At 40.1% G+C, this 26,987-nt stretch overlaps 1 protein-coding gene across 3 annotated transcripts; it reads left to right on the top strand.

The window, feature by feature from the left end:
• Positions 1 to 550: 550 nt before the first annotated feature.
• Positions 551 to 26,436, top strand: brpf1 (bromodomain and PHD finger containing, 1). 3 transcript variants are annotated; one of them, XM_067394140.1, is made up of 16 exons: positions 551 to 719; positions 2,510 to 3,266; positions 6,135 to 6,324; positions 7,805 to 8,092; positions 8,197 to 8,711; positions 8,931 to 9,099; positions 11,504 to 11,635; positions 11,908 to 12,036; positions 12,191 to 12,566; positions 12,787 to 13,089; positions 15,720 to 15,992; positions 18,953 to 19,100; positions 19,185 to 19,318; positions 19,394 to 19,509; positions 22,815 to 22,969; positions 25,310 to 26,436. In XM_067394140.1, exons 2-16 carry the CDS (start codon positions 2,563 to 2,565, stop codon positions 25,491 to 25,493), a joined length of 3,816 nt encoding a protein of 1,271 aa, XP_067250241.1. In that variant the 5' UTR covers positions 551 to 719; positions 2,510 to 2,562; the 3' UTR covers positions 25,494 to 26,436. The 3 variants fall into 3 exon arrangements, with proteins under 3 accessions (XP_067250241.1, XP_067250240.1, XP_067250242.1); XM_067394139.1 differs by having other exon boundaries at positions 2,530 to 3,266; XM_067394141.1 differs by having other exon boundaries at positions 606 to 686.
• Positions 26,437 to 26,987: the final 551 nt, after the last annotated feature.

A 26,987-nucleotide genomic window follows, 5' to 3' on the forward strand; every position in this document is an offset into this window, starting at 1 on the left:
CATATTGCACCTTTAATAAGAATAACTTGAATTTTAATTTCTGTGTGAACTTTCCCTTTAAGCAAACAGCGGTAAACATGTTTATTTGTTACTGTAGGTGAAGCGGCGCCCTCTGCAGGTCTGCACCAGCCACTGCACTCCTGCGACGCATTCAAATATCTGATGCAAAGCGTTCACACACCCATATTCATATTCGCTCCGCTGTAATGCCCATGAATCGGAGCCAATATGCGTTATTCTATATAAACAATCCAAATATTACAGCTAAATTAGCAGTAGTCCAATATTACTTGCAGCATTATTTGTTTTCTACTCGCATACTAAATGGTCAGACGCAGCGGGCAACCGCGTGTCGACCGACGGCTGATTCGTCATTATAGAGAGAAGCAGAAAAATAATCAAGGACATATGAAGAGTTCTGATTGATTTTTTTCAAGTATCTGCGTTAACCGACTGTATGTTACGAATGAGAACTATTATCGCCAAAATACGTTTAAAATCGCGGGTTGTAGTGTGGAGGATTGGTGAATGTGCGGACACGGGTCGCGCGGTAGCCCCTTTGTTCGTAGCTTCAGTTCCTGGTGTTATTCAGTGTGATGATCAGAATTCATAAAGCATCTTTTAATTCTGCTCAAACTCTCCTGCTGTGAATTAAACTCATCTCGGTGTGAATTCTCATTCTCGGAGTGAGCGTGAAATCCGCCGCGGACTCTGGAGTAGTAAGTGTTTACGACAAAACACTTTCACCTGTTAGAGATGTGTTTGTGTGTAAAATTATCATGTATAAACTCATATTTCACATTATCATATTTATATACTCTGCACATTGGCATAGGAAAGGCGCGGTTGCATTCAGTCAGCCGCTAACACAAACTACCACGGATTTACCATGTTTTTGAACCTTTACCATGGTACATTGTGTGAAGTTTTCTAATGTAAATACATTGTAAATGACTGTGGTAATCACGGTAAATGTCAAAATATGATGGGAACATGTCAGTAGTTTTTTTGTGATTGAGTTACATTGAATTTCAGTGCAGGTTTTGTAGTAAACAGACTGAGATCAGATGGAGGGAAATAGAGCTTCACTTCACTCAGTTCAGGGCTGCTGTTTCTGGTGTAGAAATCAATGAAATTACTAGTAATTTTGAGTCACCAAGTAACATTGAATTAAAGGTGCAATGTGTAAGATTTTTGCAGTAAAATATCCAAAAACCACTAGGCCAGTGTCATATATTTTGTTCACTTGAGTACTTACAATATCCCAAATGTTTGCAACTATTTGTAAATCGTGAGAAAATTGCAGTTTTACCCAAGGCTCCGGGACGTGTGAGGAGTCGCCTGTCAATGGCGTCATACCCGCGTTACCCTCGGTTTCCGGTTTATTTTGTAGAAACCATGGAAACACCAAAGACGCTTAAATATTTACATGTTTTCATAGACAAGGGAACAACTGTTTTGATATATTTATAAACTAATTATTGTTATATAGCTCAACACGTTTAGTCTTATTGTTTAAATCTAATTTTCTTGATTTTTTGCGAATCTCATGCTTTACCATGCCTCAGAGAAAAACACTATTTTGTGAAGTCGCTAATATAGCATAATCAGATGCAGCTTTATTTTTAGTAACTAGGGCTGCACGATTTATCACGGTAAAAACACGCGATATGGCAAAGGCTGCGATTATTTAATGCGTGTCTTGTCAGAGCTGTGCATAAAAAACAATCGCAGCCTTTGCATTTTTATAATCGCACTAAGAATCGCGTTTAAGCGATAATCGCGTTGAAGTTCAATGTTATTTTTCGTATTGTGCGATATATCGTGCAGCCCTAATAGTAACAGTAATACAGCATTTTCTACATCATACTATACGTTTTAAAATTAATTGCATGCATTTATCAACACAATCATCCAGCATTTAATGTGATATTGTAAAATCAATCTATCTTACTGCAGTGTGTAACAGTGTCTCACAGCAGCCGCCGAGTGAACGCACAGAGTAACGTTATAACATCATTTTCAACACTCTCAAATGTATCTAATATGATAAACAGAGCTGTGTTTCCTCATACTCATGACCGGAAAAGCGGCAGCAGCGCCGGCGACTGTGTCATAATAAAAGTCCCGCTGCTCGTGAGGCGTGTGTTGATCAATCGCTCCAGCTCCTTGTTCAGCTCCACAACACTCGCTCCTGCTCTGCTTCACACTACAGTAACGTTAATAATCTCATCCATGAACATGATTTCTGCCCGACTCCAATCCCTATTCTTTTGCACCGTCCGTTGAGATAATGTCCCAAGATTCTGTGCACAAACTTAGCGTCATCAAGCTACGCCTTTGTTTTGAATAGATCTCTAGCGGACAGAAATCTTACATACTGCACCTTTAAAGGTGAAGTTTTGAAGTAGAATGTTCTTACAATCTTTGTTTCATTTACAACTTTACAGTGTAATTTAATAGCCAACTGTTTTGTTCTGTGAAAAGCTCTATACTAAAGTAATTGCAGTGTTTTCGTCGTCCTCACAGATGTAAGCCGGACCTGTCGTGAGCATTGACGGCATGGGGCTGGACTTTGACGTGAAGACATTCTGCCACAACCTCCGGGCGACCAAACCCCCCTACGAGTGTCCGGTGGAGAGCTGCCGTAAGGTCTACAAGAGCTACAGCGGCATCGAGTACCACCTGTACCATTATGACCACGACAACCCGCCTCCGCCGCAGGGCAGCCCGCAGAAGAAGCGCAAGGGCCGTCCTCCGCGCTCCAGTTTGCCCGGCTCCGCCGAAGGCCCTGACTCCAGCACGGGATCTGGGGCTCCCGGGCAAGCGGCGACGCCGGGCAGCCCGGCCGAACGCTCGGAGCGCTCGCACTCGCCCGTCAGAGAGACCATGACCTACGCCGAAGCGCAGCGGATGGTGGAGCTGGAGATCCGCGGGCGGGTTCACCGCATCAGCATCTTTGACAACCTGGATGTGGTCTCGGAGGAGGACAGCGGCGCCGAAGAGCCTCCGTCGGCGGGAATGGGCGCGTGTAACGGCGGAGAGGCCGGGGGAATCGGCAAGGACAGACTGGACGGTTCTGCAGCCAATGGGGAGAAAGGGCCTCAGAAAACTGGAAAGCACAAGAGCAAAGAGAAGAAGAAGGACAGCGGCTCACACCATCACATGAACCCGCCCGGGCCGGCCGTCAAGCTGCCTGAGGTGGTGTTTCGAGAGCTGGATCAGGAGAGACCGGACGCGCCCCCTCGACCCATGTCTTACTACAGGTAGAGTTCAACAACATCGAAATCATGTGTGTGTGATTATATTACTTTAGGTGTGAGATGTGATGAGGTTTGGAGCATGTTTACGTCAACATGAAATGAGAAGTGACCCAACTTACTTTCTTTAAAAGGGTCTTTGATTATGATTTCACTTTTTTAGCTTTAGTTAGTGTGTAATGTTGAGCATAAACAACATCTGCAAAGTTACGACGCTCAAAGTTCAATGCAAAGGGAGATATTTTATTTTTTTAATGGCTGGCTACAACAAGCTTCTTCCCAGGTTAGTGAGTGACATCACTAACCCTAACATTTGCATAAACCCCGCCCCTGAGAACACACAACAAAGGGGGCGGGGCCATGTTGGGCTGCTTTAGAGAAGAGGAAGAGTTGTTGTAGTCGAGTGTTGTTGTCATGCCGTCATTTTACGCCGGACTGCTTCACAAACGAGGGTCAATTCAACACAAAAGATGAACATGACGACACATGCTAGTGGATGAGTTGAATCAACTCCACAGCAACTACATCAATTTATCCACTAACCATTCAGAAACGTCTAAAAGTTGTAACTTCTTCCTGAGTCTCTCCATCAGTGTCGACTCCGGTTTGAACAATGTAAGGCTGAACACTTTCCTCATTTTGGCTGCGTGAGATTCTCCAGCTTTGTTGTTGTTGAGCTGTTAAAGCTCCGCCCTCTTCTGGAGCAGCAGCTCATTTGCATTTAAAGGGACACACACAAAAATGACATGTTTTTGCTCACACCCAAATAGGGGCAAATTTGACAAGCTATAATAAATGATCTGTGGGGGATTTTGAGCTGAAACTTCACACACACATTCTGGAGACACCAGAGACTTATTTTACATCTTGTAAATGGGGCATTATAGGTCCCCTTGAATATGTGTTCCTGGTCTTACTGTGAACAGTCCCGCAGTGCTCGTTACTCCAAAAATAGTTTGCTCTTATAATCTTTTATCTAAACTCTAGGAATGCACTAATACAAAATTTAAAGTCTTCATGAAAGTGAAATTTTGTTTGTCTTTCATCTCTATTGTGTCGTATATCCGAGTGAAACGCTTCTCAAACAAGAACAAATGTAGGGCGGGGCTTGATTTTGTCTGAGGGGAATTGATTGGATGGTTGTGGTTTGCTATTGGTGGATCTCATGTGAGTGACAGGTTGCCCTGCCCTCATCATCAGAGAAGAGAAGAGATGCTGCAAAAGGGAGGAGAAGATATTCTGATTCAAGATTATGAGGAACATGAATTTAAAACAATGATGTGCAGTGAAAAATAATTTTTACCTGCAATTTTCCATAAACAAAAACAGTAATTGTTAATTTTGCTTTCACACAGACTTTATTTTTTATTATATTGCTTTTATTTGCAATAATTATTTTTGTGTTGATTAGTAATTACACAGCTTCAAAAGAAAATCCATGACGTTTTCCACATTCAACCTTCTTTGTTTTGATTGTTGCAGCTCTCATTTGCAATGTAGTCAGCACCCAGTATATACTGCGATTAGACTACATGACAAAACTAGACCGCTGCCATAATAAACAAAATACTCACACACAGTGTAAATGCAGGATTTCTTGTGCAGTGTGAACAGTGTGATTGATTGTGAGTGTGCAGATCTCTGTCAGTGAGGTTGTGCTGCAGCGCTGTGAGCGACGGCTTCACTGATATAATGGGATCATGGGAGCGCTGCACGGCTGGGCGATGGAGCTAAAAATTAACATCTCAATATTTTTCCAAATTTTACACATTTTAATGATTTTGCATACTCTGAAAAATGTTTAAAAAAATTGCCCCTGATGAAAAAAGAAAAAAAAAAAATCTGTATTTACAAATTGTTTACTGCACAATTAAACTTTTTTTTTAAGATAATTTAGACATACTGCTTTTTACTAAATTAACACACCGATGTGTCTGCCAATAATCAGTATTGGCCGATAAAAGCATTTACTTTCACTATCGTCTTCGGCCGATTGTTTAAAAACAGCCAATGATCAGGACTCATTACATCCTGTCAATCAAAGGGGGGCAGAAAAACGTGTCAGACTGCGACTCATACTGTGTGAAGAAAATCTCTCGTGTGTTGAATTTAAGGCTGTCAAAGTTAACGCGATAATAATGCATTGACAGTTTAAAAATTAGTGACGTTGTTGGCGCCAGTAGCCTAGCTCAACTGCACCTCCGGCGACCCATTACCCTTTCTCCACCCTGCACTTTCCCATAGTTCAGGCCAGGGTTGCCAGGTCTGCGTTTTTGTTACTTGTGTTGTGAAAAAAGCAGTCTCAGCTTTCAGATTCTGTCCATTTTATCACAAAAGTCAAACAATAAATGTTGTTTTGAAGTGCAGTCTTCCTACAAACAAAGCAAGTTCTTTGAAGAACAGAAACGCATTGCATGGATCAAGTGGCAGGTCTGTTAGATTGCAAGAGTTAACGCACAGATCTGACATCAGATGTTTTGTCCCGTCTGTTGCTATGGTTATATCACTGTCAATCATTTTCCGATCCACTCCTGCATTTAATTACAGTTGTCAATCCAGAAATGTTGCAGTGTGTGGCTAGTAGCATGAGAAATTAAACTTTTATTCAAAGTGTGTATGGCTTATAAACAAAGCGAGTAAAGAGTGCTGTCAATCACTCCAGAGCGAGTTCACTGAGATTTATTATAAACACTCCAGTTTTACTGCACTTCGTTATTCTTCTAGTTATTAACCTATAGTGGCTAATGAATTGAAAGTCTCACACATTTGCAGAAAACAAACTTCATCACTCCAGATGATGACACACGTGTGTTGAGTGTTTGTGGAAACAGCAGTGAGGTTTGATGTAAAACCCTGTCCTTCTCCTCCTCTCAGGTACATTGATAAGTCTGCAGAGGAGCTGGATGAAGAGGTGGAGTATGATATAGACGAGGAAGACTACATCTGGCTGGACATCATGAATGACAGGCGTCGTGCTGATGGCGTGGCGCCCATCCCTCAGGAAGTGTTCGAGTATCTGATGGACCGGCTGGAGAAGGAGTCTTACTTTGAGAGCCACAACAAGGTGAGATGAGCTGCCTCACATTGATGAGATTGATAGGGTAAAACCAACGCCATCTTTACTGTTCGTATCGCTGTGAATCAAGAGCTGAGATTCAGATATGCAAATGAGCGTTTGGTTTTCAAGCAATCACAACAGACTGGTTCATCTGACCAATCGGAGCAGAGCAGCTCTCAGAAAGGCGGGGTTTAGAGAGACTGAATCCTTGATTGAACCGTGATTTTCAGACACAAATTAGTGTTTTTCAACTTTGGATGCATGTAAATCTTCTCTAGGAGACTCTAAAACAACATTAGGAAGCTTTAAAATATCATAATAGAGGCACTTTAAAGTTGAGCATGTGTGTTGTCTGCAAGCATCACATCATGTGTTGTTGAGGAGAGCGTGTTGTTACTTTTACTAACTGATCAGACGCCCTATTTTTACCTGCTGGAGCAGAAAACGGTTGAAGAAACCCACAGATGCTCAATGAAAGAGGAACTTGAGACGCATCTACAGACCAGAAGATCACAGGGTGGTTTAGCAGCATCTTGACTGTAACACCCGAGCTCAGTGGAATGCTGCACACGCCATTTTATTTGAGTTTTCAGAAAATGTTAAAACCTAGTTTTAAATGGATAAAAATAGGATATTGTTAAATGAAGTTAAATCTGATTTTGTGTAAAACAGCTCTGTTTTATATGTTTTTAAAACTTTATTATAAAAATAATCATACTGACAGTAACTGGCATACACAAAACAATTGCTAAAATCAACAGATTTCGATGACAACTTTTTTCTTTTTCAGCTCACATATAGAGGAACACCATCAAAAAAGAATGAACCTGCTACCATATTTCCTTCATGAGATATTCCATTTTAAATTAGAAAGATATGTAAATTTTCCCCTTTTTTTTACTGTTTATTTGCAGTTTCTCAGCATGAGAATGTCCAAATTTAAAAAGAAAGAAAAAAAAACTTTCAAACGATACCAACCTTTTGACTCTCCCTGATATATTTTTGGAGTTACGAGTCTTTACTTTTTTGTGTGTCACTCAGAAAAACAAACTCTGAGAATACCCTCAGGGCTTAAGGGGTTAAACTAAAGTCCTCTCTCTCATAATCTTCTCACACAAGTGCTTGTCAATGCGGGCGTCTGTTGTTGTTGCAGTCACCAGTGTTTTGTTGATGATCCGTCTCTTTAGTTTCCTTTTGTACTGTGAAAAAATGGCTTGGACATGCTTATTTTGTGGATTCAAGTGGATAAAGATCTCAAAAAGCCCATAGATTTACCTGCCACAGACCCTCGCATTGAAGAAATCAGGACAGAAGTGGTCGAAAGTGGACACCTGACCTGACCACTTGCAGAATGAATGAAAAAATTTGCTAGATACCTTTGTTATATTTCTATTTAATGGTGGAACTAAGCTTCCATACGTCACTGTTAGCATTTGGAGTGTCTCATTGATTCTCTCTCACACACGCTGTTCTGACACTCCTGCAGGGCGACCCCAGCTCTCTGATCGATGAAGATGCCGTGTGCTGTATCTGTAATGACGGCGAGTGTCAGAACAGCAACGTCATCCTGTTCTGTGACATGTGTAACCTGGCAGTGCATCAGGAGTGCTACGGCGTTCCCTATATCCCAGAGGGCCAGTGGTTGTGTCGCCGCTGCCTGCAGTCGCCCTCCAGAGCCGTGGACTGCGCCCTCTGCCCCAACAAGGGTGGCGCTTTCAAGCAGACGGACGACGCGCGCTGGGCACATGTAGTATGTGCACTCTGGATCCCAGAGGTGAGCATGTCGGTGTAAAACAGATCGATTTATCAAGAAAATGTTTTGCATTGTGACACATTCAGGCTTTGTTTCCCCTCTCACAATGTCCCGCTTTCCTACAGGTGTGTTTTGCGAATACGGTCTTCCTGGAGCCCATCGACAGCATCGAGCACATTCCTCCTGCCCGCTGGAAGCTGACCTGCTACATCTGCAAACAGCGCGGCTCTGGCGCCTGCATCCAGTGCCACAAAGCCAACTGCTACACCGCCTTCCACGTCACCTGCGCCCAACAGGCCGGCCTCTACATGAAGATGGAGCCTGTGCGTGAAACCGGCGCAAACGGGACTTCATTTAGCGTGCGCAAAACGGCCTACTGTGACATTCATACACCGCCTGGCTCCGCCCGGCCGCTAGGAGGTGTGGGCGTGGCCAGCGTGGGCTCCTCCCACAGCGAGGGCGAGGCAGAGGATGAGGAGGATACTGCAGGTGGCGAGGAGGACGGGAAGGGCTGGAGCTCAGAGCGGGCGAAGAGGGCCAAAGCAAAATCACGGCTGAAGATGAAAAGGGCCAGAAAGATCCTGGCCGAGAGGAGAGCGGCCGCACCGGTGGTGTCAGTGCCGTGTATTCCACCACACAAGTACGCAAGATATTTGCTTTTATCAGAAAATTATTTATTTATATATCACTTGGAAGGGGTCGACCGATATAACTGCAAAATTTGGAATTGTTTAATCATCGACTTCGGACGTCACGTTTTTTCGGGACTTAATTGCTTACTAAGAAATGTAATGGTCAAATGAAATGTGCAAAGTGAAGGTATCCTAGAGCATTAGTGATGTTGTGTCTTCTGGTTTAGGTTGAGTAAGATCACCAGTAACCTGACGGTGCAGAGGAAGAGTCAGTTCATGCAGAGACTGCACAGCTACTGGACGCTGAAGAGGCAGAGCCGCAACGGCGTTCCTCTCCTGCGACGTCTGCAGACGCACCTGCAGTCCCAGCGCAATGCCGAGCCACTCCCCCCCACGGTCAGTACATGCAGACTCCCCGCAGGGCCTTTAAAAGTTGTGTTGTATCAAATGTCATACCTGCAAACTTGTCGCATTATTAAAAACCACAGCGACTTTGTGGTTTACCAGGGTAACCGCTATATTTCTGCTGTTCCGTAAGAGCCACATGCTGCCAGAGAGTGAACTATATAGATGGCAAAAAAAAACCTAAACCAACTGTCTTGACCTGACTGCATATGCTACAGTACATGGATCTATTCAGATTTACTGCACGCAGAAATATACACATGACGAATACAAACATTATCCTGACTCTGCATAATACAATGTGCGATCAGTGCATCGAGAGCGCACATACACGGTTTGTTTGTGCATCAATATAACAGACTAACGTGTGTTTACTGTACGACTCCTGTACTTCACCGCAGTCATCTTTACTTTGATTAAAATCCCCATCCATTAAAACTTTACTAGCGAGACGCTGGTTTGCTTTAGCTAGCTCAGAAATGTAGTTTGCAAATCTTCTGGCCATGATGTAAATTACGTTAATGATGCAGTTTCACATGCTTCAGTAATTTATTTGCTTTAAATTATTTTAACACTTTAAGGATATTTTAATTAATCGCATACGTTAACACAGGCCAAGTGCCTTAGGTAATCACAGTGCTGATATACAGCCATATCGCACAGCTATTCGTGTGATATCGCGTTTATACAACAGATTGATGGCAAAAATGTGTAAATAAATAAGAAATAACAACTGAGTGTCTTTAAAACCCTCTTTCATGCAGCACTTCTTCCTTCCGCCATGGATTCAAATCTCAAGTTGACAGTTTGACCAAGCCTCGGTTACTAATTCTAAAACGTCACGTTTAGAGCTAATAATGAAGGAACGTAGAGTTGCTTCATTGAAACTCTTTGTATTCTGTATTGGAGAGAGAGAGAGATTGCCTGATTCTGATACAACAGATAATTCTTCAGGTTGATGTCCATAATATTATATCCGTTATAAAAATCTGTTTGAATGTCCGCTGAGGAAAGCGATCTTTGTGTTTGTCCTTTTTACAGCTAAGGGAATTTTCCATAACATGCAGCGCTAAAACAACTTTACAAAAGTCCCTGTTAATTTAAAAGTCTCTTGAGACTGACTAATTCACTCATAAAGTTTGCTGCCATCTAATGGTGTATTAATGTAACTTTCACTCAATCCATATTATGCACTAATGGACCCTTTCCCAATACCAAATATAACATATTTATATAAAATAATATTTATTGAGCAACAATATTGAAATATTATATTTGTAATATGATATTTTATTATTATTTCATTATAAATGACAGTAGGAAATAAATACAATTGTACAATTCAGTCAAACGTACAAAAGCAGTGCTCTACAGGATGTGAGTTAAATACAGACTTAAGATAAAATTATTAGATTTAACATAGCCAATTCGATTTGCTCAGGAACAAGTAATAAATTGACAAGACTAAAGATTGCCTGTTTTATGAACTCAAAATGAATTATATCTCGTTTAACCACCAAATCCCTGAAGCACTGGCCGAGATGAAGCTGTTCTCGGCGGGTACACGAGCTCTCAACAGCTGCTGACAGCGGCTCGCATCTCCCAAAACAAATTGTAAATATATATATTTCAGCCTTTTAACAGTCAAAATTATAAATGATTATGTATATTATATATACTTGAATGAATAAGAGTATAATCATTTATAATTTTGACTGTCAAAAGGCTGAAATGTGAGGTTCAAAATCTGTTTTTGTTAACTGTAAAGTTGTTTAAATCATCATTTTATGGTTTGGATGTTACCATAAACCATTGGTTACCAACCTTTTAAGCCCAAGATCCCTGACCTCGACCTTTTTGAAAGACAAGATCTACTTCATAGAAAAAGACAGCCCAGATTGTATTTAGTATTTTTTTCGTGGTCACTGTAGTTTCTGATTTATTTAGCCTATTTATTTATTTTTTTTACAAGCAAATTGGCAGATTCTGATACTGGTTGCAGATATTTATTATTAATATTATTATAATAAACAAAAATATATAGCCATTTCAAATTAGAAGGAACCACTGCTTTTTAATCACAATGGTCTCCTAACCTGGTCATAGCTGGTTTTAGAGGGGTTTTGACTTTTGACCAGCTTAAACCAGCTGAACACCTGCTAACCCAGGCTGGGAGACAAGCTTAAACCAGCTACTTCCAGCTTAAACCAGCTAAGGGTTGACGGGTTGGCGACCACTGCCATAAACATTGCTTTACCCCATCCATATGGTATGAATTTTAGGGTCTTAAAAAATCTTACATTTAATTTTAAAAACTGATACCCTTGACATGACCATGCTGATTGGTTGTGGAGAATGCGAGGATGACAGTGTGTGTTTGTGTGTGTTCACACAGAGGGACGGTGAGGAAAAGCACTCGGTGTTGAAGGAGCAGCTGAAAGCGTGGCAGAGACTCCGGCACGACCTGGAACGAGCCCGACTGCTGGTGGAGCTCATCCGCAAGAGAGAGAAGATCAAGAGAGAGGCTGTGAGATTTAGCTCTGTCATCTCATAAAATAAAAAGAAAGAATATGGTTTAATTCTATAAACCAGACACTTCAGAAACATACCTTTTGTTTTTTATGGTTTTAGTTTGAGTTAAATATGATAACCCTGACTTTAATAAGAATTGTCTATTTTGATTTCATGGCATTGACCAGTGAGGGAATTAAACTTGAAATGCATTTGTACTATGTTTTGACTCAGTTTTACTTGCATGCTGTGTTATTTTGACTAACGAGCACCTCTGTGTCGGTTCAGATCAAGGTGCAGGAGTTGGCGTTAGAGATGCAGTTGACTCCATTCCTGGTGTTGATGCGCAGCACTCTGGAGCAACTGCAGGAGCGAGACACCAGTAACTTCTTCACTGAGCCTGTACCTTTAAGTGAGGTACACTTCACTACACACACACACTCACACACTACACACAATTTTTTTGTGTAGTTGTTCTAAATAAATAAATCTAAATAACATGAAGAGACTTTCCAACCATTATGTAGTTCTCTGACAACACCTCTTCTGTGTTTGTGTGTGTCTTCTCCAGGTCCCAGATTACCTGGACCACATCGAGCGTCCGATGGATTTCCAGACCATGTGGAAGTGTTTGGAGTCGCACCGCTATCTCAGCTTTGAAGCTTTCGAGGCTGACTTTCTGTTGATCGTCAACAACTGTTTGAAGTACAACGCCAAAGACACTGTTTTCTACCGCGCCGCGCTGCGATTGCGAGAAGCGGGCAGCTCTGTTTTAAGGCAAGCGCGCAGACACGCGGAGAGAATCGGCCTGGATTATGAGACGGGCATGCATCTTCCTCGAGAGCCGAGCCCGGATTCACCGCACGAGCGAGAGAGAGATCGAGAAAGAGAACGAGAGCGAGACAAAGAGAGAGAGCGAGAGAGATCAGCGTCACTCCTCGATGACGGCGAGTTGACTTTCTCTCATTTGATTCATTCATTACCTGAATGTTGCTGTTAGACCTTACAGCACTCTGAGCTCTTTGTTCTGTTGTATTTATTTGTTCTCATCTCATTACTGACTGGTTTTCTAAAGGTTAAGCAGCTCCTTTCACTGACTATTTCCAGGTCATTTTTTGTACCTTTTTACACATAAAGTTAATGTCCCGTTCTCTCCCGCTCTCACAGATTTCCTGTCGGACAGTCGGCGGCGTTTGCCTCTGGAGGAGCAGCTGCAGATCCTACAGGTGCGTTATGATGAGGTCATGTCAGGGAAGCACAGCATCGGTCAGTCGCGGCGAGCCAAAGCCCTGAAGAAAGAGATGACGGTCCTGAAGCGTAAGCTGGCGCACCAGCGCGAGGGCATCTGCGGCCTGGGCGGCCACGAGTCGGGTCTGTCGCTGGAGCGCGGCTCTGTCCTCGCACATCACGCCTCGGGAGGAGCCCGTCACGATGAAGGAGAGAGCAGCAGCCACGAGATCAGTGGGAAAGGTCAGAAAATGCCTCAAATAGCTTTGAACCAACCTCCGATAGCACTTAGACGTGTCCTAACCAGACAATAATTATTTTATTACGAATTAATTGACAACCCTAATTATTACTCAATATTATATTCATTTACTTTACTATAATTATACCTTATCCACTCCTGGAGAGAAGATAAATATTTACAAAGAATATAACATTTTATAATGCTAATTTAAATGCTAATGTTTTCAAGGTTCATAACATTTAATCAGCCATCAACATATGAAAATTAGTCAAACCTTGAAACACCATTGCAAAAATGTAACTAGTGTTCTCAAGTTTTTTTTTTTTCTGCAGAAATGTAATTTAAGTAAAAGTGCAAGTATTGAGATTTAAATTGCACTCAAGTAAAGTGCAAATTACCCAAAATAATACTTTAGCAATCAAGTAAATTTACTCAAGTATCTTACACCCCTAGTAACTGTCCCACACAGACCTAGGGTCTTATGAAATCAGTTTTATTTTTCCCAAATTCAGTTTTTTCCATTTTAATTTTTCTGGATTCCGGGTTGTTTTTTTTAGTTTTTTGGGAATTTTAGTAATCAACAAAAAATTTAGGGCCCTATGATATACATTTTATTATTTCCTCTCAAATAGTTTTTTATTTTTACCAAATTCTGTTTTCTGTTTTAACTTAATGGGCCCTATAATACACCCGGCGCAATGCGACGCAAGGCGCAGCGCAAGTGTGTTTGCTAGTTTGCGTCCGGCGCCGTTCGCGTTTTCCCGTTCAGCGCCACGTCCTTAAATTAGTAAATGCATTTGCACCAGTTAGTGCGCCCATGGGTGTGCTGGTCTATAAAAGAGGTGTGTTCAGCCGCATTGCTATTTTAAGGAGCTGAAAATAGACTGCGCCATAGACCAACTCAAACCTGGTCTAAAGTCTAAAGTCAGTGGCGCAATATTTTTTTGTTAGAGCGCGTTGTTGGAAGCTGCGCCTCTGGGCACGTCCACAGTGCGCGTTGACTTTGCTTATTACACACAGGGATACGCATCACACAAATATGCCAAATATTAAAAACAAAAGGATTACAGTGAAAAAGAATATTATTGTGTAGGCTGCATAAATATAAAAATGTAATGATGAATAGTCATTGCGTGTATTAGAATTAGGATACCTATTTTCAATTCAGCCTATTACTACTTATAATGATGAACGAAACTGGCTAATTAATTGAATAATCGTGCCAATACACACACATATTAACTGACTGATCGCGCGGAGCTATTTGAAAGCCTGCATCCAACGCAGAAGACTGAAAGATTGACTGGCCACTTAACCGGTAATTTCAGCAAAACATTACTCGTTGAACTCCTCAGTTGAATCGGTGTGTTTAATAAGTCAGTGTATTTTATAATGTTATATGTTATATAATATATAATTATATAATATATATAATGTTATATCCTGCTTGTCCCGTAGATGATCTGCTCGTGCGCGAAGTTAAAGCGCGCGAGCAGATCATCTATAATTATATTTTATATCAGTTTCTTCGCTTGAAAAGCGTTCAGCTTTTCCGCCAACAAATTCCGGCATGTAAATAGCAATCCGCCATGGCGCGAGTGCATCTCGCTCTTAAAGGGAAGGGGAGATGACACTCTGATTGGTTTATTGAACGTTACGCCCATTACTCATTAAGAGAATAGGGACGCACACTTTCCCACTTTGCGTTTAGATCGTTAAAATAGGGCCCAATGGTTTCATTACATTTTAATAATCAAAAAGCATGTCTAATTAATTGAATTCTTAAAAACAACAATTTATTAATTAAAAAATGTATTTTTAATTAAATGTTTTGTTTTTCCATAAATTCTGTTTTTCTGGCAATCAAATGAACGCATACCATTTAATTTATCTTTTAATCATGGAATTAAACTTTTTGGTCAAACAATGTGCTGCACAACAGAGCTTTACTGTAAAAAAAATTAAAACATGGAAGAAAAAATATAAAATATAGTTTTAATAATTTATTATTAAATTTATTTAAATTTCTACTGTACAACCCTGTGTTTCTTTCAAGTTAAATCAAACCTTTATTTTGACGGGTTGCCTAGAGCTTTGAGTTTCTCTGTGTTTATGATGGTTGTTTTCTCAAACGAAGCGGTTAAATGTTCAGAGAGGCTCTGGAGATGAATTTCATGCATTCATTTCCTCATATAATGAGGCGACAGAGGATGAAAACATCGCAAGCATCGCACATGCTTCAGTGTCTGTGAGGTAAATGAAACTGCACACTTCTGCGTCATTCATTTCAGAGGCATGCAGGATTCATATTTAAAAAGTCTTTTTGCGGTTTAATATTCACGGACACTAGTCTATGTTAGATTTGACCTGCTTGGCTCAAATTTGGGTCGATTTGACCTGCTTTTTATTCATTCATCAAAAATGTGACAAATTCCGTGTTATATTCTAAATTCTGTTTTTATGACTGGATTCCACGATTCCGTCCGCTTTTTCTGCATCGTGGAAATCATAGGGCCCTACAGACCACACCGTTTACTGTCACATTATTTCACATGTGAAATCAGTCACCCTCCAAAGGTTTTGTCTTTTTTAAATGGACTAATAACCCGGCTTGTCTTTGTCTCCGTAGATCTGAGCACGTCGTCTTCTGCGCTGGCCCCTGAGGTCGGCCGGCGCACCTCTGTCCTCTTCTCCAAGAAGAACCCTAAAGCCACCGGACCTCCCAAGCGCCCCGGTCGACCCCCGAAGAACCGCGAAAGCCTGCATGGGCCGGGAGTGTTGAGCTCCAGTGCCATCGGCCCACCGCAGCTTCCCTCGCTCACCCCGTCACGCAAGAGACCCCACAGTCCTCAGTCCAGCTCCAGCTCGGAGTCCGACAGCGAACACGATCACCTCATACTGGGTACGTCTGCGGCTCCGACCTCTGTTACACACCACACTGTCTACAGAAGCGCTCCTCATATGAAGTGTAGAATTGATTCTGATGATAGCATGTTGCCAAACCATACTCTAGTAAACATCTTATACACAGGAACCACAAATAATGAACAGCAATGTCCATATTCAATTAGATTTAACTATTTTTAATGAAAATGAAATGAGTTTTCTTAGACCGCATTTACACTGCAGGTCTTGATGCCCAATTCTGATTTGTTGATTATATCTGATTCTAAAATACCCCTTATATTTCTATATGATATGGTTAAGCAATATCATGTGAGTAAGTGTGCTGTTATATTTATAAGGTAATATTTTTTGTTATATTTTAGGCACAATATTTTGTTTGCATTCTATTTCACCAACAAAACTGCAACAGCACTGTCGTGCATCTCTTAGAAACACACAGCTGTGTTTCATTTCCAAATGAATCATCTGTTTGAACAAATCAATGATTCAGTGATCCATTCATAAAGATGTTAGTTGCACCTGAAATAGAATACTCTTAATTACTTCACAGTTGTTAAGAAAGTACTTTCTATATAGTGTGAGTGTGTGCAGTATGAAGGTGATCTGGACGTACTACATCCACCATGTTGTCATGTTCATGTGACCTACCAGCATCAGTTGCATCGCTTCACTGCCATTCATAAATCCTCTCCTGTGGCCTCATGGGATAGTAAAGTGTCCATCAGATGCACAGTTCAGAATCCCGCCAGAGGTAGTAGGTCAGCTGGGTCATTTTTGTCTGCTCTTTTATGAGTGCTGTGAATTCAGACATACTTCTTTTGTCACATACGTTTTTTCTATATAGTAGGGAAGTATGAGATTTCAGATGCAGCCAGTCACTTGCTTCGTTCCTAAATGAATCAACCAATTGAATGATTCAATGACTCACTCATTAAAGAGTTAGTTCACCCAAAAATTTAAATTCTGTCATTAATTACTCTCCCTCATGCCGCTCCACACCCGTAAGACCTTCGTTCATCTTCAGAACACAAATAAAGATATTTTTGATGAAATCCGAAGTCGTTATTTTGGGGGTTTTTTGACGCACAAAAAGTATTGTAGTCGCTTTATAATATTAAGGTTGAACCACTGCAGTCACATGAACTCATTTAAATATGTTTTTAGTAGCTTTCTGGGCATTGAAAAAATTAGTTATTGCTGGCGATGAAGGCCTCACTGAGCCATCGGATTTCATCAAAAATATCTTAATTTGTGTTCTGAAGATGAACGAAGGTCTTATGGCTGTAGAACGAAATAATGACCTTTTTTTGGGGTTGAACTAACCCTTTAAGATCTTTTTGGTGAAATCTGTAAGATTTCTGGGTCCCACTTTATATTAGGTGACCTTAACTACTATGTACTTACGTCAAAAAAATAAGTACAGTGTACTTATGGGGTTCATATTGAATTGCAAAACACTTTTGCTGCTATTGAGGTGGATACGGATAAGGTTAGGGACAGGTTTGGTGGTATGGGTTAAGGGATTGGTCAATAGTGTAATTATAAATGTAATTACAGATTTAATTACGTGCAGGTGTTTTTAAATATAAGTACAATGTAAAAACAGGTATACACAATAAGTGCATTGTATCACTGATTCATTTAAATAGTAAGGCCACTTAACTTAAAGTGGGACCGATTTCTGTCCCTCCATTGACAGTTGCGCAACTGAAACTCTGAAGATTCAAAAAGTTCATGAAGAGATTGTAAAACTAATCTATATGTATTTAACTGTTTAGTCTAAATTTTGATGAACAGATGCAAATGCATAGTGCAAATTAGTTATAAACCTATGTAGGTATGTAACAGGAAGTAAGACTGGAATTGGTGAGAAACGATTCTTTCTTTTAGGAGACAATAACTTTATTTGTCAATGCACTTTCATCTTTAAAACATTGCAGACCTTTTACATTCACAAACAGCTTTAATACACACTACATCAGAAAAAGCCAAATAGGGGCACTTTAATGAAAATGTTTGTTTCTGTCACTGATGTCAAGTGACCAGCACACAGAATATGAAACGCTTTGGGAGTCAGCTGACACGACAGCACAAAACTCACTCAAAAAGCTAAATATTGTCTAATTATTATTATCGACAAAATCATTTTTCACTCCTCAACAAAATCATCAGTTTCTCCCAGTCAGTGGTCCGTTTCTGTTCAATCACTGACTCCAGTTGGATCAGATCGCCAGCTAAAATTCACATATGAAGGATCAATATCAGTTAGATGTTCAAGAGTTCAAGTCTGGTCCACAATTCAGTGTAAACATGTTCAGGGCTCAGTAAATCTGATCCATGATATTATCTGTTGTTTCAGTTACGCTGCAGCGTCTCAAATCTCCACATTATCTGATGACCGTTTGTTTCAGCAGAATTCATCATTTGTTTTGCTGCTGGAAGCCTTCATTGAATTCTGCGGTTTTAACTGGATATGTCAACGTTTCTATCATCGCTACTCATATTCACACACTGACTATGAAGAAACTCCCACACTTCTCTGTGAGTCAGATGTTTTCTGTAAAGAGGCTTGAATGCTGGGAAGTCCCCACCACCGGACGACTCACGAAGACACAAGGATCCGAAAACAAAGCCGCTGGTGGTGTTTTCTTTTTCCGTGGAATACCATGCGGGTCTTTTCTATATGGCGGCTATATGACATTGATGCAATCGATTTTTAACCCTGTCATTCATATGCATCACTTGACCGCGGCAGACACGCATCACCAAATAGTAATTAGGCTTGACGTAAAGTATATAACACTAGATCTGACTTGACTGGATATAAAGTACCATAATCTGACATATGGAGAATGTGAAGATTCCTCAGAAACTCACTGTTTTTCCCTGTGGAAATGAGCTCAGGCAAACACGTCAGTGTAACGGACTCTGTTTCTTCTTCTGCGCTCCTCTCAGATCTTCACAGTAATGGTTTCGGTGGAAGCGGTCAGCCGAAGACGGAGAGTTTTCTGGTGTACAGGAACGAACGCAGTCTGCCACGCTCCAGCTCCGACTCGGAGTCCACCAGCAGCAGCAGCAGCAGCGCTGCGTCCGACCGGACCAGGTACACACACTCACACACACTCTCTCACACACACTCACACATCACACACACTCACAGTCATGGCTGTGGTTTTTCTCCTGGCAGCACCACTCCCTCTAAACAGGGTCGTGGGAAGGCCTCGTTCTCACGCTCTGCGTTTCAGGAGGACAGCAGCGAGGAGACGTCCGGCACGGAGAACGACTCCTACTCCATTGGAGGATCCCGAGGAGTGTCTCACTGTGAGTGCAGCAGTCACACACACATTAGATATGTGTGCTGTTCTTGTCCTGACCCGTGTGTGTGTGTGTGTGCAGTGGTTCGAGGCAGGGGCCGATCGGGATGCTGGATGAGTTCAGATGACTACAGCTCTTTGGATGCTCTCGATCTGGTGTGGGCCAAGTGCAGAGGATACCCATCATACCCGGCTCTGGTGAGTGTCACACCTAACGCAGACTTGAAGGCTCAGCTTTCACTACATTTTATTTTGCGCTTTACGAAACCTGCCAAAGCATGTTTGGGTTATATTTGATCACTAAACCATAAGACAGAAGGAAGAAATTGTTTTGCATGTATTTTGAAGCATTAAAGGTAAAGTATGTAGTTTCTGTGGCACTAGCAGAATTATGAAAACGCAGCATATTTTGCAAAAAGTCCCTTTTGCGTGTCGTGCCTCCCTCAACTCAAATATCACAAACACAGCTCTTATGGTTGCTTGTGAAGACATGTCTCAACAGGTACAGTAGCCCCACCCTAAACTCTCAACCAGCCACAGTAGCCACACCCCAATCTCTCGCTATAGGCTGAGCTAACAGTGATTGACAGATTTTAGAGGACTGTAAAATACTATAATATGGAGTCAAATTAATGCCTTAAAGTTTTGCACAAAAATAAAGTTTTGTAAAACACAAAAAAGAATTGAGCAATAAAAAAATGTTTTGCAAACAAAAATAAAGAATTGCAAAGGAAAATAAAATATTGAGTGGAAAAAAAATAAGTTTTGCAAACAAAAATAATAAATTGCAAAATAAAATAAAAAATAAAATGCAAAAATAAAAATATAATCAATTACAAAAATCAATGACAGCTGTAATCCTATTTTATCTTTGCCACATATTTTTCATGCTCAAACCCACTAAATCATTTGCAACGCTCATTTTATTCTGTGTTTCAGTCAAGCGTGCGCTCACGATGCGAGTTTTCTTTTACGCTGCACTTTTCTGTGCGGATCTCTTTATGGCACTGGTTTGATGTGGGGGTGGAGTCAAGAAACGGGGCACGCCCCCGCGAAACACGTCATCGGCAGGAGAATCAGATCGCAACAGAACAGGGCAGCGTTTCCCAAAAGCATCATAAGCTTTTGGAAACCAGTGGAGCTACGATCAACATACGATGCTTTTGGGAAACGCTACCCAGATTAGATCAAGCATAGAGACCGAACGCATTTATTATAATCTGAAAACCACGCCCACCGGGGGAAAAACAACCCAACAGTCTCCATTGACTTTGTATTGCGTGAGACTGCCTTCTTGTCTTTTCTGACTCATTACAATAAACAGAACAATGCCTAAAAGCTGCTACGTGACAAGGTGTACAGCTAACAAGCTAAAAAAAAAACAGAAATACGTTTTTATAAGCAGTCGACCCCAAAAAACGAATGTTTAAGGACACAAAAGTGGATACAGGCAGTGAGACAGAGCGCAACGGGTCATATTACTATAAGAAATGCATTGGAGGGGAACGTAATCGGTGACAACATGCTAAACGAACCAACAAAAACAAACCATTCATTATTTTTCACCATGTCAAAGAATTATTTCACCTGTCGCCGATTACGTTCCCCTCCAATGTGTTTCGTGGGGGCGTGCCCCCGTTTCTTGACTCCACCCCCACGTCAAACCAGTGCCATAAAGAGATCCGCACAGAACAGTGCAGCGCAAAAGAAAACCGGTATCGTGATCGCACGCTTGACTGAAACGCAGAATTAAATGAGCGTTGCAAATGATTTAGTAGGTTTGAGCATGAAAATTATGTGGCAAAGATAAAATAGCATTACAGCTGTCATTGATTTTTGTAATTGATTATATTTTTATTGTTGCACTACTTTATTTTATTTTGCAATTTATTATTTTTGTTTGCAAAACTTATTTTTTTTCCGCTCAATATTTTATTTTCCTTTGCAATTCTTTATTTTTGTTTGCAAAACATTTTTTTATAGCTCAATTCTTTTTTGTGTTTTGCAAAACTTTATTTTTGTGCAAAACTTTAAGGCATTAATTTGACTCCATACTATAACACTCTCGTTGTTTTGGTATCTGGGCGGCTCATTGTTTACAGTTTTGGGAGAGAGAAGCCCATGAATGACATACTAATAGTAGTCAGTGAACAATAAACTAGGTTAAGAGAATCCATTTTAACATTTAAAAAAAATCTTACATCACCTTTAATATTTCTTTTGATGCCATGATGGATGCCATGAACAATTCTATTTTCTTCTTTATTGAGCATTACTAACACTCTCTCTGATATTAGTAGCTCTTGCCAATAAATGAAATAAAGTTGTAAAATGTCAGCTGCTACTTAGAGAGACGGTTAAAATAAAGGGCTGATCAACAGAGAAAACATTGCAGCAGCACACAGGGATTTCATGACCCTGAAACCTTATTTATAGTATCAGTGAATGAAGTAATATGCCAGCTTAAAGGGTTAGTTCACCCAAAAATGAAATTTCTGTCATTAATTACTCTCCCTCATGTCGTTCCACACCCGTAAGATCTTCATTAATCTTCAGAACACAAATTAAGATATTTTTGATGAAATCTGATGGTAAAAATATCTTAATTTGTGTTCTGAAGATTAATGAAGGTCTTATGGGTGTGGAACGACATGAGGGAGAGTAATTAATGACATTAGTGAACTAACCCTTTAAGTTATTAAAAAACAACTGGATGATTGGTGGATTGACCGTCTCTGCTCTTGACGGCTGCCGGCACAATGTGCTTTCATTTTAATTTTTATTTGTCCTGATGACACACCCACTGTTTCTGCCTTTGTTCAATCAGCCACATATTTTAATTGTAGGTGCACTTTAATTTATTTAATCCTCCTCACCTGAAAATTTAAAGTTAATCCCTAATTGAGATTTAAATCTGAGTTTAAAGTTATGGAGCAACAGGATTAATGTAAAAAGTTGCATTAAAGAGCTATATTTATAGTTTGAATGATATCAGTTGAAAGATGAGTTCCCTCAATGCGCAACAAACCCATGTGACTTTCCCTCAGCAGAGGCTGTGATTGGATAACTGGACTAACCAGTGGACCAATCACATCGCAGCATGTCAAATGTTGGTTTGGTGGTTCTGAATCAGTCTGTCATGAGAATGATTTGGTTTAATTCCTCCAGGAGCATCTCACCAAACACCAGCATCTGAACGCAAGATCACATGACAACGTTTATTGTTTCGTCTGACGCTCTGAGACCAACTCATTTATGATGGAGGAGAAAAGAGCATTTTTATTACTGATAATTTGAGCCAGTTTCTCAGGAAGTGATGATTTTGTTCTCTTGAACACATGGGAGGGAAACGCAGCTTTATTCACAAATGTTTTATGCACAAGTTAAATTCACAACTTAACAGTCAATAAAGGCCAAGAGTTCTGCAGTTGCTGTGTGTGTCCAGCAGAGGGCAGCTTCACGCCACTTTTCTCATTATGAGACGTGTCATATCCTTCCCTCAGATCATTGATCCCAAGATGCCTCGAGAGGGCGTGTTCCACCGGGGCGTCCCGATCCCAGTCCCGCCTCTGGAGGTGCTGAAGCTGGGAGAGCAGATGACGCAGGAGGCTCGGGAACATCTCTTCCTCGTGCTCTTCTTCGACAACAAGAGGACCTGGTTAGTCACATGCTGCTGCTCTTCCTCATGCGCCTGTGCTTTGATAGGACAGAGAACACTGTGTCTCTGCTTAGAGGTGTGAGTCATATGTTTAAGAGTATGCAGTCTTGGAGAGCAGAAGAGACTCATTATATATTAAAAAGTCTTGCCGACCCCAAACTTTTAATGGTGGTCTATATAAAATACATTGTAAATATTTGCTAACATTATTATTATTGTGTTTTGCTTCAGTTCTTTAAGTAGTTGAATTGAGGTGACTGTATTTTGCAGTGTTTTTACTCAAATATATTTTGTTCCTGTGACAGTGGAAACTGCACTTGGTTAGAAAATAAGAAAACACAGTGATTTCGGTCCATGTTTTGATGAGAGAAATGTTCCACATGCGTCGCAGCGTAGAAATCTCTGTTGGTAATTTTCCATGGTTAGACATGTAGGTCGCGTCCGATGTTTTCTGTCTTTGATTTGAATCCGCTCGTCACTTACATCAGTCTGTTTGTTCAGTAACACTTTACAGTTAACATCAACTAACGATGAACAGTACTTCTAAAGCATTTATTATATTTAGCTGATCTTCATGTAAAGATTTACTAATACTTTATTCAAACCAAAAGTTGATATTAATATTGTTTAATGGACCTGAGCTGACATGAACTAACAATCAACAGCTGTTTTTTATTAAATAATGTTAACAAAGATTAATAAATAGAACACTTTTTTTTTTTTTGCTCATTGTAAAAGTTTGTTAATGCAATAATTTGAAAACATTACATCATTTTATATATTTTACAACTAAGTGCATTTTGCTATAATTAGGGTCATATTTCAGAAACTTCCCCCAGCTAAAATGTTTGATATTATTGTAAATTTTTATTTTTATTTTTTGAAGGAAACCTAACATAAATAGTGATGAAAGCCAAAATATTAAAATTACAGAAGTGTAAAAATGACTTTAGAAAGATGGCAGCATCATTATTTTATTTTTTCACAGAGGTCTGTTAGTAAAATCTGTTGACTTTAGCGATCTTTGTTTCATTATATGCCAACAGTGACAGTTCAAAAATGGGAAAAAGCCATGCCTGTAACTCAAGAAGTATTAAAGATATCTTAATATCCTTTTAGATTCTGGTTATAAAACAAACTTTTCTTTTGGTATCTTCATTTTAAAGGCTCTCGATGCTTCAGTCCCAGAGATAAGGAGATCTAAATGCAGCTCCATGAGAATTTGAATTGTTGAAATTGTTGCATTTTCAATGGCCAAAAACCAAACTTATTGATAGTTAAGAATGTCTGAAGAACAAATAATGTTGAAATTAGAAATGTATCTCGTTTCCCTCTATCAAAACATCTGCAATTTTAAGAATATTTCGGTGCCAAAAATACGCTGAAATGTTAAAGTTGAGGCACATTAAGTTACTCTCAATAGTTTATTCATAAAATTCTATATTTTAATCAGTTTCAGGGACATTTGGAAGAAGCAATTTTGTTCATTTTAACTATTTCTGGAGCTAACCAGAGTTAATAGAGCTGATGAGAGCAGCCACACTGCCATAAGACGCATGAAACGTAGATCTGTCTGTTAATTGGTATCTCCAGAAAGGTTTAAGAAGCAGAATTTAAAAGTATATTAAGATATCTTTAATAGTTAAAGTCATGCAAACTTTGGAAAAAAACACAAGAAGTCACTGACTGGCCTATAATGAATCAAAGATTGATAAAGTCAACAGATTTTACTAATATACTGACAAATCTCTGTGAAAATAAAATAATGATGCTGCCATCTTTCTAAAGTCATTTTTACACTCCTCTAATTTGGTGAAAATCTATTGTGAAAATTGACATTTTGACCCTCCTATGCAAAATAGTGGACATTTAATATTTTGGCTTTCATCATTATTAATGTATTTCTTTCACCAGAAAAAAAAAAAGATCAAAATTAGAAATTGGAGCCGGGGACCTCTGGTTGAGTTGACACGAACTGACCCTGTACGCTCTCATTCTCCATACTGTAATGTTTTCTTGTGTAATTAATGGTCACACAATCATTACTGTAGCTCAGGCATTTCCTTAAATCATCGGCAGGGGTTAATGAGTCTAAAAAACAATCTCACAGTGCAAAAACTCTTAATGCGCTTTGTCATTAAAAGAGGCTCTGTAATGAGAGTTGATGTTTATCTGCTTTAAACTTCTCATGAGAGACGTGAACCCCGTCAGCATCTCTGAACATCCGCTGCAGGCAAACAGAGAGAAATAGGCCAGAGGAAATGAACATGAAAATGCTGAGAAAAGAGAACGTGACACAAGACACTAAATGAGTGTGTGTGTGTGTGTGTGTGTGTGTAGGCAGTGGCTGCCACGCTCCAAACTGGTTCCTCTGGGCGTCAATCAGGATCTGGACAAAGAGAAGATGCTGGAAGGCAGAAAGTCGAACATCAGGAAGTCGGTTCAGGTGGCGTATCACCGCGCCATGCAGCACCGCAACAAAGTCCAGGGCGACCCCAGCAGCGACACCAGCGACAGCGACTGAACGCACACGGGTCACGACTGAAACACACTCTAATCTCTACTCTGGTGCTAAAGTGCTTCACGTGTCATCAGGACGAGTGTTTTAATGTTAGATGTGGCTGTGTGTGACTTCTCCCAGGTGCAGTCATGGACACACAGTCCGTTTACCTCACACTACAGCCAGTATTCAAGATTTGATCAAAACACTTTTGCGTACGGCAGAAAAAACTGCGATTCTAAAATGCGAATGAAAACGCAACCCCAAGCACTGCAAAAAAAGATGTTCTTCCTCAGTGTTTCTGTCTCGTTTTCCATTTAAACATTCTTAAATCAAGATGCATTTACTGGAGAAGAGAAATGACTGAAGATATTAAGGCTAAAATTGTCAAAATGAAGTTTATGGTTACAATAGGAACAAATATCTGCTGGTGGGCTCAGAAAAACAAACTTCATTCAGAGGGATTTTTTTAGTTAAATTTGACACATTTTTCAAAAAACAAGACTTAACATCTTCAGTCATTTTGCTTCTCCGGTAAATGTATCTTGATTTAAGAATGTTCAGATGGAAAGCCAGACAGAAATACTGAGGAAGAACAGCATTTTTTCAGTGAATTTAGCACACCTGAACTGTGATCTGCTGTCGAGAATTCATGTAAATGTTGGTAAATGAGGCTGACATGAAGAGCATGCTACACATTTATGGAGAGGATGCAGAAAAGTCAAATGTGGTAATGTATTTATTTGTTCTTCCAAACGCCCCTGATCATCCCATGAAGTCCCCACACACCCTCAGCTCGTGAAATGGTGAATCTGTCGGTGTTTGTTGTGTAAATCTCTTGTGCTCTGTATTTTCATTGAGAATGAATGAAAGAATCCATGACTAACTGTTGTCTGATCATGTGCCAGTTCTGTCACTGTAGATCTTTTATATATATATATATAAATAATACATGCGATAGACTTTAATAAAAAAAGGTTTGAGTTTTGTACATCGGTTTCTTTTTTGAAGAAGAAGCATTGATGAGAATATGTAGAAATGAGAGCGCTCAAATCTGTGATGATGATTAATAACATGACGGGTTACTCAAGTAATCTGAATGCGCTTTACTTGCCGAGGACTTTGTTGTGGTTTCCAGGAGCTCTGGGTACATACATGTGTATATACAACACGAGAGAATAGAAAGAACATTTAAATAAGTGAGATTAAGAAAAATTTAAATTTAAAAACAACAAAGTAATATACATCTAGATCAGAAGATGTGTACGTTGTGAACTGTATACAACTGTTAAAAAAAAAAAAATGCATCTATCGATTGCCTAAATCTCAGGTGGCATAAACGCATAAGAGTACTGAATCATAAAAACGGATATTAATTGGATTGCCATTTAAGGTGGAGATAGCCTGGGGGAAAAACTGCTTTTAGATGTTCTCGTGCACGGAGATCTGTAGCGTACAAACAGACTGTGGTCTGTGATGATGTTACCTGCTTGTTTCTTCACTCTGGAGTTGTACAAG

The sequence above is a fragment of the Chanodichthys erythropterus genome, chromosome 9 (genome assembly GCF_024489055.1).
Source record: "Chanodichthys erythropterus isolate Z2021 chromosome 9, ASM2448905v1, whole genome shotgun sequence".
NCBI classification, from domain to species: domain Eukaryota; kingdom Metazoa; phylum Chordata; class Actinopteri; order Cypriniformes; family Xenocyprididae; genus Chanodichthys; species Chanodichthys erythropterus.

Coding starts and splice junctions, on each gene's coding strand:
- brpf1 (XM_067394140.1), top strand. CDS start 2,563: ATGGGGCTGGACTTTGACGTGAAGACATTCTGCCACAACCTCCGGGCG. Junction 11,636..11,907: donor AGAAGATCAAGAGAGAGGCT/GTGAGATTTAGC, acceptor GTGTCGGTTCAG/ATCAAGGTGCAGGAGTTGGC. Junction 19,101..19,184: donor GCTGCGTCCGACCGGACCAG/GTACACACACTC, acceptor TTCTCCTGGCAG/CACCACTCCCTCTAAACAGG.